Source organism: Oncorhynchus clarkii, chromosome 7 (genome assembly GCF_045791955.1).
Source record: "Oncorhynchus clarkii lewisi isolate Uvic-CL-2024 chromosome 7, UVic_Ocla_1.0, whole genome shotgun sequence".
Classification (NCBI taxonomy): domain Eukaryota; kingdom Metazoa; phylum Chordata; class Actinopteri; order Salmoniformes; family Salmonidae; genus Oncorhynchus; species Oncorhynchus clarkii.
The window spans coordinates 36,584,846-36,597,475 of NC_092153.1; the positions used below are offsets into that span (position 1 = coordinate 36,584,846).

At 42.6% G+C, this 12,630-nt stretch overlaps 1 protein-coding gene across 1 annotated transcript in view; it reads right to left on the bottom strand.

Annotated features, from left to right (window-relative positions):
- Positions 1 to 1,783: 1,783 nt before the first annotated feature.
- Positions 1,784 to 12,630, bottom strand: part of LOC139413242 (rho guanine nucleotide exchange factor 3-like) — a 90,277-nt gene continuing 79,430 nt past the window's right edge. Inside the window, 8 exon segments of the mRNA XM_071160382.1 lie at positions 1,784 to 3,875; positions 3,877 to 4,252; positions 4,442 to 4,628; positions 7,234 to 7,404; positions 7,528 to 7,785; positions 10,451 to 10,527; positions 10,700 to 10,796; positions 11,560 to 11,622. Coding sequence (XP_071016483.1) covers positions 3,830 to 3,875; positions 3,877 to 4,252; positions 4,442 to 4,628; positions 7,234 to 7,404; positions 7,528 to 7,785; positions 10,451 to 10,527; positions 10,700 to 10,796; positions 11,560 to 11,622 — 1,275 coding nt within the window. The 3' untranslated portion in view covers positions 1,784 to 3,829.

The window sequence follows — 12,630 nt, forward strand, 5'->3', positions numbered from 1 at the left end:
AGAAGGCGCAGCAGCGCCTCTTCAACCTCAGGAGGCTGAAGAAATTCGGCTTGTCACCAAAAGCACTCACAAACTTCTACAGATGCACAATCGAGAGCATCCTGTCGGTAGTGAGGTCTGCACAACGCATCACCGGGGGCAAACTACCTGCCTTCCAGGACACCTACACCACCCGATGTCACAGGAAGGCCCTAAATATCATCAAGGACAACAACCACCGAGCCACTGCCTCTTCACCCCGCTATCATCCAGAAGGCGAGGTCAGTACAGGTGCATCAAAGCTGGGACCGAGAGACTGAAAAACAGCTTCTATCTCAAGGCCATCAGACTGTTAAACAGCCACTATTAACATTGAGTGGCTGCTGCCAACACACTGACTCAACTCCAGCCACTTTAATAATGGGAATTGATGTAAAAATATATCACTAGCCACTTTAAACAATGCTACTTAAATAATGCAGGGTATGTAAACATTATATTATCTCATATGCATACGTATATACTGTACTCTATATCATCTACTGCATCTTTATGTAATACATGTATCACTAGCCACTTTAAACTATTCCACTTTGTTTACATACTCATCTCATATGTATATACTGTACTCGATACCATCTACTGCATCTTGCCTATGCCGCTCTGTACCATCACTCATTCATATATCTTTATGTACATATTCTTTATCCCTTTACACTTGTGTGTATAAGGTAGTTTTGGAATTGTTAGCTAGATTACTCGTTGGTTATTACTGCATTGTCGGAACTAGAAGCACAAGCATTTCGGTACACTCACATTAACATCTGCTAACCATGTGTATGTGACAAATCAAATTTGATTTGATTTGATTTAGAGTGAGTCCATGCAACTTAAGTGAGTTAAGCAAATTGTTATTCCTGAACTTATTTTGGCTTGCCCTAACAAAGGGGTTGAATACTTAATGACTCAAGTCATTTCAGCTTTTCATTATGTATTAATTTAAATATTTTGAAAAACATAATTTCACTTTAATATTATAGGGTATTGCATGTAGGCCACTGACCCAAAATCTCAATTTAATACATTTTAAATTCAGGCTATATCACAACAAAATGTGTTAAAAGTCAAGGGTTGTGAATACTTTCTTAAGGCACTGTAGCTCTATCACAACAGACCATAATACCAGTAACAAATATGACTTGGTCCAGTCTTTTCATGTCCATCTTTCTCAGCCAGGTCATATAGCCATCATCTTACAATGTGAAGTATCTACAGTGGTGAGAGAAAGTTTGAACCCTTTAGGATTTTTTTTGTATTATGGGACCAAATACACTTTAATTAATAGCTGATTAATCTTGAGGTTCACATACTTTTTCCAACAAATACATTGAATGTTGGATCAGTTTCCTCAACAAAAAGAAAAAGTACATTGTTTTTTGTTATATCAAGTTCACTTTATTTATTATTAGGACTTTTGAGGATTTTCTGCATAAATTTGACCTAAAGGGTTCAAACTCACCACTGTATTTTCCTTTTAATTCCCTTTATCTGAGGGCTTAGCTTACAGTACATAGCCTACAACAACATGCAGTATTTCGTTCTGAAACCATTCTTTTTTCCGGTCTTGTTCGTTAGGCCCCTCCCATTCCAATACCTCCCTGTGCAATCTTCTCACCTCCAGTCTCCAACATGAACCAAATAAAAGCATATTTAACTCATTCATAGTGGGAAAATAAACTACAAATAGACATCCTAAATCATAGATTTCAATACATTTTCTTTATAAAAAAAACTAAAAAAAGAATACTGTTTTGGGATATTTATTTTAGTGTTTACTTGGTCAAACCGATTCCTTCCTGAACTTCTATACAAATGAGAGGGAACATGACGCCCCACAAGTAAACTTTCACAAGATCATAATTACCTGACACACGCAGTTTTGGCAACAATTTAGCAGTGAGTCAGTTCAACACAGAGCACCCAGTGACAGAGGACTGGTCAGAGTACAAATACATAAACAAGTGACTACTTCTTTTAAACGATAAAGGTCTCCACTTCGCTTTTTACAGGAGCGACCAGTGAGTCACTTTGTGGGTGATAAACGTGACCATTAAACACACCAACAGTAATTCATTCAATACTGGCTTTAATCCAAAATGTATCTTTAAGACATTGACTCTCAACACCATGGAAAATCCTGCTTCCTCCAGGATGGGTTCTTTACTTGCTGTAAAATGTTAAGTTTCCCACTTCTTGCAAAATCTAGTAGAGATTGACTACGTCTAACTGCCCAACTATGGAATCTGTTCAGGTCTTTCTACATAATTTGGAAATTCATGTAATAATTTAATGTTGTGCTTACCTCAGACTAATTTACTTTATAGAGGAGATTTAAATAAACACAATCGATTATGAAATGAATCAACCCCACCAACAGCTCTCCCCTCTGAGTGACATGTGTTTATACTAGGTTACACAACCAAGAGGCCGTATATGGGGCCTGTTCTAGAATTGCCAGTTCCTGACTTATGGAACACCATAGCTTTTTTTTCTTCTGGCCAAGATTTGGGAAGATGCTGAGGTGAACACCTTTAACCTCTTTTACAGGGTTACGGTAACCTGTCCTTAACGAACCCCCCTGCAACCCCATGTCAAGTACTACAATAATAACATCATATTGATTGTCTTTGAAAACATTCTGCTGGTCATTTTGACTGGGTATTGCAAACACTATGTTCTCTAGATTCTTACATCAACACACACACAAAATATAAAACGCAACATGCAGGAATTAACGATTTTACTGAGATACAGTACATAAGGAAATCCGTCAATTGATATATTCATTAGGCCCTAATCTATGGATTTCACATGACTGGGCATAGGCCCAGCCACTGAGAACAGGTTTTTCCCCTACAAATGGTGTTTATTACAGACAAAAATATTCCTGTTTCATCAGCTGGCCTGCTGGCTTGTCTCAGAAATTCCCGCAGGTGAAGAAGCCTGATATGGAGGTCCTGAGCTGGCGTGGTTGCACATGGTCTGCGGTTGGATGTACTGCCAAATTCTCTAAAACAACATTGGAGGCGGCCTATGGTAGAGAAGTTTACATTTTATTATCTGGCAACAGCTCTGGTGGACATTCCTGCAGCCAGCATGCCAATTGTACACTCCCTCAACTTGTGACATTGTGTTGTGTGACAAAACTGCACATTTTAGTGGCCTTTTATTGTGCACCTGTGTAATGGTCATGCTGTTTAATTAGCTTCTTGATATGCCACACCTGTCAGGTGAATGGATTATCTTTGCAAAGAAGAAATACTCACTGGGATGTGAACAAATTTGTGAGTATGGAACATTAAAATGTTGCGTTTATATTTTAGTTCAACACAAAGAAAATATCATCAGTGTATTCTCTTAGCTCTGGGAGGCCACAGTAGTAGGGATAATGTGTGATGGCAGTGTCTCTAGAGGCCCAGAGTCGGACCAGGAGAGACAACAAAAATACAGTCCTGTGGTCCCAGTCATGTCTGCCGTCCCTCCTCTCCAGGTAGACATCCACAGTAGACCTGACAGTCACAGCTAAGATACATAGTTGTCACTGCTACAGACAACACCACAGTCTCATAGAAAGATGCTCAAGAGAGAATGAGAGTTTTTTTTTTTTCAAGTTCAGCAACAAAGAAAACTAACAAATGAAAAAAGTGGGTAGAATAAAAAAAAGTGCTCCAATTTTCCACAGTGTATTTCTTCCCTCCCGTATATAGGGAGCATTGCCATGTTGCCACCAATACTGCCAAGGTTGAACCTTTAGCCTCTCTAACCCAGAGAGGCCATGACACCCCAAAGGTCACACTTCTGATGGCCTGCTACTACTAGAGTCTGTTTGGTCCATCAGGACAGCCTGTGGGGGAGGCCAAAGCCTCGCTTGTGTCCATGTCCATGCTACAGCCTGGAGAGTCGACAGACGAGTCACTGTCGCAATGGTCCATGCTTTTTGGCTGGGGGGCCAGTGGTCCTGAGAGGGGAGGTGTTGTAGGGCTCAGAGGGCCGTGGGGGCTGAGTAGGCTTGGAGGGGGCTCTGGGTCACTGATACTGGTTTCCACCCCGACAGGAATCCCCAACCCCACACCCCCCATGGCCGACTCAGCAGCTCCTTTGGCCTGTCGAATGCAGTTGAGCCACTGCTGTTTGTTGAAGGCATCGCTGGCTTGGAAGGAGTGGGAGTGGAGCTGGCTACTGCTATGAAACGACACTCTGAAGAAGTTCTTGGCTGAGGAGAGGAGAGATGAGGTTAGACAGGGGAAATTCGATACAAGCAGATTGCAAGTTAATGACCACAGCATTAATAGACCAGGGGTGCCCAGCGGCAACAGTCCTTCTCCGCTAGTGATGAACCAAAGAGATCCTAGAATTCATATTAAAAATGTTCTATATGTAAGTCAATGGCGTAAACACTTACTCCTCTCGTTGTTGCTGAAGGCTCCTCTGATGGAGCCTCCCAGGCGTATCACCCCGTCCTGCAGGTCCTCCCACTGCAGCTCTCTGATGGGGATGGGCTGGCGGTACAGCTGGTAGTACAGCTGCTCATTGTGGGCGATGGCTCTAGTGATGACCAGCACGTCCTGGAACAGGAACACATGCAGCTTCTGGAGAACGAGGGGAGAGGAGGGTGTTAGGGTATAGGGTTTTTGGCTAATTTAAAACATATATTTATGAAGGTTTCTCATGGAGGTACAAAACAATTAACTGCATTGGAAATAATGTAATTGGACCAAACAGATATATACATACATACTTTGACAGGGCTTTGACTGTAATGGATTCAAGTCTAGCTACATTTTCTGGTTCCTGCCTCATGTCAGCATCGGTTTGGACATGAAGCTGTAGCCAATATGCATATCACCTATAATTTTACATTTTTATTTACATACATGAAAAATAGATTTGAATATTGTGCCAATGTTGGCCTCTTCTGATCGAAGTAATTACATTTTTATATATATTTCTTGTCCATTCAGACAGCTTAAATCTATATTCTTGTCTGATATATATATATATATATATATATATATATACATACACACACTGCTCAAAAAATAAAGGGAACACTAAAATAACACATCCTAGATCTGAATGAATGAAATATTCTTATTAAATACTTTTTTCTTTACATAGTTGAATGTGCTGACAACAAAATCACACAAAAATTATCAATGGAAATCAAATTTATCAACCCATGGAGGTCTGGATTTGGAGTCACACTCAAAATTAAAGTGGAAAACCACACTACAGGCTGATCCAACTTTGATGTAATGTCCTTAAAACAAGTCAAAATGAGGCTCAGTAGTGTGTGTGGCCTCCACGTGCCTGTATGACCTCCCTACAATGCCTGGGCATGCTCCTGATGAGTCTCCTGGATGGTCTCCTGAGGGATCTCCTCCCAGACCTGGACTAAAGCATCCGCCAACTCCTTGACAGTCTGTGGTGCAATGTGGTGTTGGTGGATGGAGCGAGACATGATGTCCCAGATGTGCTCAATTGGATTCAGGTCTGGGGAACGGGCGGGCCAGTCCATAGCATCAATGCCTTCCTCTTGCAGGGCTCTGGCAGTGCTCCTCCTGCTCCTCCTTGCACAAAGGCGGAGGTAGCGGTCCTGCTGCTGGGTTGTTGCCCTCCTACGGCCTCCTCCACGTCTCCTGATGTACTAGCCTGTCTCCTGGTATCGCCTCCATGCTATTGACACTACGCTGACAGACACAGCAAACCTTCTTGCCACAGCTCGCATTGATGTGCCATCCTGGATGAGCTGCACTACCTGAGCCACTTGTGTGGGTTGTAGACTCCATCTCATGCTACCACTAGAGTGAAAGCACCGCCAGCATTCAAAAGTGACCAAAACATCAGCCAGGAAGCATAGGAACCGAGAAGTGGTCTGTGGTCACCACCTGCAGAACCACTCTTTTATTGGGGGTGTCTTGCTAATTGCCTATAATTTCCACATATTGTCTATTCCATTTGCACAACAGCATGTGAAATGTATTGTCAATCAGTGATGCTTCCTAAGTGGACAGTTTGATTTCACAGAAGTGTGATTGACTTGGAGTTACATTGTGTTGTTTAAGTGTTCCCTTTATTTTTTTGAGCAGTGTATATCAACTGTTCTATACTCCTCAGACTAGAAAATAGTTAACACCAGTGTGGAAGGTATTTTATTTTAAATACACTCCAGTTGACGTGCTGTATTCCATACACAAGTCTCAGAGATATAGTCAGGTCCAACATTTTCGGCACCCTTGATAAAGTTTTTTTTAAAAAGACAGCCTTTTTCTAAAAGTATTTACTTATTATTTTGTCACATACATCGGATAGGTGCAGTGAAATGTGTTGTTTTACAGAGTCAGCCATAGTTGTAAAGGCGCCTCTGGAGCAAATTCGGGTTAAGTGCCTTGCTCAAGAGCACATCAACACATTTTTCACCTTGACAGCTCGGGTATTCGAACCTGGAACATTTCAGATGCTGGCGCAACGCTCTAACTGCTAGGCTACCTGCCACCCTCTTTGAGCTTGGAGAACACATTGGGAGGGATCTTAAACCATTCCTCCATACAGAATCTTTCCAGATCCTTAACGTCCATCATCTGCCCTTATGGACTGCCCTGCATTTAAAATGGATTTCAAATAGTATTCGAACCCAGGTCCGGACGCCTCCCCCTCTACTCGGTTGTTATCTCAGTAGGAAAGATGACCCAGCGAGTGCCTAGAGGTGAACTTACTCTCTCAGAGCTGACTCCTGACCTCCAGTAGACCGATTGATATGTGGTGAGAGAGGTGCTTTAAGGGTCATGGTCAAAGGGTTTACTCGTACCATCACGGGTCTGTGTGGATTCAGAGGCTATTCATATATCTAAAATGGCAATAAGGTAAATCTATTAGAGGAAGACACTGCCCCCGCTCTTAAAAAAAACACCTCACCATTGACTTTACTTATGTCAGAGGACATAGCTAGCAGTGGCGTGTCAGTAAGCATTTTAATTGACTGTCAGTGGATATTACAGTGCAGTGTTATAGTACTGTTACTGCTTTTTGTGAGTGACACTGGAAAGTAAATGGACAGAAACACTCACAGCGTCCATGTTATTATTCAGGTAAATGTCCATCCTTGCAAATGTCCATCCTATCCTTTTGTATCCCTCCCTACCCTATCTCACTGCCACTCCAAAGTGTTATTATGATCGACAGAGCACTACTCACAGCACCCCTGTTGTTCTTCAGTTCCCCGTGACAGCTGAGGATGCGGGAGCTGTCAATGAGTAGGTCTCTCTGGCTGCCCTCTAGGTAGAGGAGACGTTCCTTGTAGAAACGACACTCTGACTCGCCCGTCTGGGTGTTGATCTCTGCCACGATGCTCTGGATCATGTTGATCTGGAGAGAGGGAGAGATGGGGGAGGGTTGTGAGTGAGAATGTATGTGTGTGTGTGTGTTTGTGTGGGGGTGTCAGTGTGTTTGCGGATATGTGGGTCTCTCAATCTCTCCCTCTCTACTCACTGCCTCATCCAGGTACTGTCGGTCTGGATGGTCGTTCGGCGTGTGTTTGAGGATCTCCCTGAGCAGCAGGGGGTATTTGACCAGTCGGCTCCTGGGTATATCCAGGAAGTTCCACAGGTCCAGCTTCCTGCTGAAGGGCGACTCCAGGCAGCGCTGCAGGAAGTCGTGCACCCGGTGGTCCTGCTTCTTATGGTCCAGCAGAGCCTTGGCTGCCACCTGATTACTGCAGTATGAGTTGTATGAGTCTAGACAGGGAAGCTGGAGAGGAGAGAGAGGGGGACGTAGATCAAGGAAGAGGTCAGTAATGGTGTTTCTGCTTCAGATAAGTGCACACTTTGCAAAGTAGCTCTTATTTATTGTGCACATGTTTCAGAGATGTTAGGCCTCCATACGTTCCTGGTCTAGCTCTGTGTAGCATTCCCGTATGACCAACGACTCCAAGTCTTTATATATTGAGAAGAATACAAGAATGGAGTACCAGTGTGCTGGAGTTTTTGTCAAACTGCTCTTCCATATACCTGGACGACATCACATTGAAAGCTTTAGGAATGTACTGTAACTGGGCATGTGCAGCCAGAGCACAGCAGATGAACAGAAATACAGAGAGAGGGAGGGAGGGGCTAAAATCTCTTGCCTACTACAACTACATTCTGTGTACCACTCATACTATTTCGAACATACGGCTTAGTAAAAATGTATGCAGTAAGCAACAAATATCAACATACTATGCTCACCCTTACTGAAAATGTGTCATCTAATGCGGAATTGCGCTGTTTCCCCATTCGTTAATTTTGTTAGCACCTCCCCTTATCTGAAGGGGCGGCAGGTAGCCTAGGGGTTAGAGGCGAGCCAGCAGCCGGAGTTGCCAGTTCGAATCCCAGGTCCGACAGGAAAAATCTGTCGGTAAGCGAGCTGGCAACCGGAGGGTTGTGCCCTTGAGCAAGGCACTAGGCCCTGACATCGATCATGCTCTTTCAAGTAAATAATCAGAGAAGCTTTCTTGGTATCATCTATTATAGAGCCAAGAGTTTGACCAGGATTTGTTTTTTAATGTTTTTTTACTGTGAGCCAGAGGCTCTTTCTCAATGAATCTTTCCTTGATTCCTCAAATAATCTCTCCGCCTCCTTTTTAAACTGCTTTGGAGACGGGAAGGACATTGGACCTCCTCTAATACAGTCAGAGGCAAGAAGAACTCTAAAATAGTACTTACATTTCTATTGCTTCATTCTGTGCAGTGTATTGGGAGGTGATGTCGATGGGAGAGGGGTTGATGGGTGCATGTTCACATTCATACATCCACATGACTAACCCGGAGGCAGCACTAGCCTCACAACCCTTTTTCATAGGAACACCACTAACAATCACCTCGTTCTTCGTGGAGGAAAAAAAAGGCTTAGGATGATCATTTAATCGTTGAAGGTCATTTTCATGGTGGATTGATCTGAAGTTCTAGCATGAGGAAATATAGGACAGAGAACTTGCTTTGTTTCACTTTTCATTGTTTAAAAAGTGACCAATAGATGCTTTGGAGATGAAGTGGAATTTGGAAATCTTTACTCTATTACGCAACCACATTGACATCTTTCCGTGGTGGAGCAGAGTTCAGAGGAGAAGGGCAAGTAACCCCTGAGAAGCAGGGGAGCAGAGGAGGCTCTCCGCATCCTTGTCAGGCATACATTGTTCCCCATAACTACCTAGTGTAAACAAAAAGTAGGGATGAAGCGAAGGCGGGATGGAGAGGAGCCGCTCAGCATCAATACACTAAGAGCCTTGGACACACTTCACAGCACTGCAGAACTAACCCGATTCCAGCTCTTTGCTAAGGTGTCCAGCTAAAGTGTCCCTGCACACATTCTGAGGAAGTTATCATGACATGTTACCTAAGAGCCTTGTTTTAACCTCCCCACAGGGTAACCAAACTCCACACCAGTAGGAGATTTCTCTAAGTGTTGCAACAACGGCTACTGTGGGTGTGTGAACCCCAGATGTCAACTTACCGAGCTTGGAGTGCACACACACTACACAGAGCTCTGATCACACACACACACACACACACACTTGGCAGTTGAAGTACACTGGGCCAATAAGACACATGATGACTCTGTTTTCATAAGCTAGCTATGCTACGAAAAACAAACATCTCAGACTGCCTCATGAACTAGCTGTTTTGAGGGCATTTTCAAGCATGGTGATGGCTGCATAATGTTATGGGTATGCTTGTCATTGGCAAGGACTAGACATGGAACACTGGTATCTTTAATCATGTTTACATACTGTTTTACCCATTTCATATGTATACTGAACAAAAATATAAAAATGCAACATGTAAACTGTTGGTCCCATTTGTCATCAGCTGAAATAAAAGATCCCATACATTTTCCATAAGCACAAAACGTATCTCTCGAATTTTGTGCACAAATTTGTTTACATCCCTGTTAATGAGCATTTATCCTTTTCCAATATAATCCATCCACTAGACAGGTGTGGCATATCAACAAGCTGGTTAAAACAGCATGTTCATTACACAGGTGCACCTTGTGTTGGGGACAATAAAAGGCCACTCTAAAATGTGCAGTTGTGTCACAACACTATGCCACAGATTCCTCAAGTTGAGGGAGTGTGCAATTGGCATGCTGACTGCAGGAATTTCCACCAGAGCTTTTGCCAGATAATGTAATGTTTATTTCTCCACCATAACTCACCTCCAACATAATTTTTGAAAATTTGTCAGTATGTCTAACTTGTTTACTGTTAGATATTCCCACCTCAGGCATGTGTAGTATGAACATACAACTGATTGCAAAGTATAATCAGTATTGAAAACTGTAATATAATCAAGTTGATCCATCAGTTTTTCCTGTTTACGTCACATGGTCAGGAAAACCCTCATCCCCTACATATGATCATAATGGATGGTCTTACCCAGTCCACTAGGATGTGCCCCACATGTTCTGTGGAGCCGTCTGGTTTCCTGGCCTCTCGCAGTCGACTCAGCAGATCTGAATAGTGAGTAGAAGGAGCGGTCTCAACCTCTGTCTAATGGTTCATTTGGGTGTTAGTGTGTGTGTGTATATGACTGTGTGTGTTGACTTCTGTGTTTGTGTGAGCAACTGTGTTTCTTTGCAATTGCCTGTTCTTGTGGTTCGGTCCTTTGTAAGCATTCATTCTCACCTTCATGCAGCGGAATGAGAGATTCCAGGGTTCCGAAGATCTGGTTGAGCTCATGTTCTGTCATGATGGACAGTTTCAGCATTGGGTCATGGTACGCCTACAGGTACAGAGAAAGTAGAATGTTAAGTTGGAGTCACAGCAATGCAACCCAACACTACTTTTCTCACTTGTTACATTAAAACAAGTTTTAGAAGCACTAAAACCTGAATCAAGTGTGAGCCCTGAAGATGAAAAACTCTTGGTATTTTTCAAATGTAGACATCCATGTCATAAGCTACGAATAAACAAGTGTTTGATACGCTACTTGATCATAGCTCAGACGTAATATAAAACAACACATCCAATATTAGTGGGAAAAAAACTTTATCCCCTTGACAAAACAGCACTAAAAAAAAAGACAACAGACGTCAAATGGAGCTGGCAGGTAGCCTAGAGGTTAGAGCGTTGGACTAGTAACTGAAAGGTTGCAAGATTGAATCCCTGAGCTGACAAGGTAAAAATCTGTCGTTCTGCCCCTGAACAAGGCAGTTAACCCACTGTTCCTAGGCCGTCATTGAAAATAAGAATTTGTTCTTAACTGACTTGCCTAGTTAAAAATGGGACATCTTCATCAGATATAAAATACATTTTCACAACAGTATTAGACTTATAAATAGACCAAACATCTGTTGGCATATTGTTGTACATCTACTGTAATGTTCAAAAACACACACACACACACACACACACCACGGGGTCTCAAGTGTGTGATTGTCGGAGCGCAGGAGAAACTGGAGCCTGGCTGATCAGCAGGGTAGAATAACTCAGCTGTGACACTCAACAAAAAGGGAAATTATCTTTATTGGAAAAGCAGATTGTACCTTCTTGGCCAGCTTCAGATCCTCAATGAGATCCTTCTCCCCTTGAGAAAGCTCAAAGATCGCCTGCAAAACACACAGAGGAAGACAGAAGATAGACAAAGAGAGAACTGTGAAACAAGGGTCTCCACGTAGACAAACATCTCAGTGAGAAACAACAATTCATGCATCACCTTCAAAAGATTTCATGTTTTATTTTTTTAATATTTTTCTAGAAAAAGGAGTCGATATGAAGTATGCGTGTTTCACAACAGTGACAGACTAATCTAAAGCGCTCAACGCGTCGCCACTCTAAAGCCACAAGACTTTACCACCAGACTTCTGTTGCACAGAAGAAAACACAGGACCCCTGACCCCTCAATACTTCCCAATGCACAGATGGATGATTTTCTAAAACACCCTATTCCATTTTCACTGTCCTTTGATGTGTACTCTGTGTGGCCTGAGAGGTGGAGTCCCAGTTTGAGTGTAAGGTGGTGGGGCATGTTGTTTCAGACAGGCCTGACTAATTTGAACTGTGAAAACTGAATTATACAGCATTTGATCCTCTAGTCTAGAGTCTCCCGTCTGACTATGCTCTGCCCTGGTAGAGTGGTGAACCAGGCGGAGAATCAATGGAGCCCCTTCACCCACTCCTGCTGCTCCTCTTTACAGTAACTGTCCAGTGAAAACAGAATACTAAGTGAGGTTAACTCGTACCCAAATAAATCGTGTTGACTCATCCTATACTCGTATGTGGCCAAAGCATAAATTGAAGAGAAAACACACACACACAAAAAAAAAAATATATATATATATATCAAACTTCTATCTCAAACAGACCGTATAAAAATTGCTTCCCATTACCTCAGAAGATGATTTTGGTATGTTATTAGGATCCCCATTAGCTGTTGCAAAAGTAGCAGCTACTCTTCCTGGGGTCCACACAAAACATGACATAATACAGAACATTAATAGACAAGAACAGCTCAAGGACAGAACTACATTAATACACTTTAAAAAAAGGCACACGTAGCCTACGTATCAATACCAATAGAAACAAAATATCTAGGTCAAATAGGCGTTGTGCCGTGA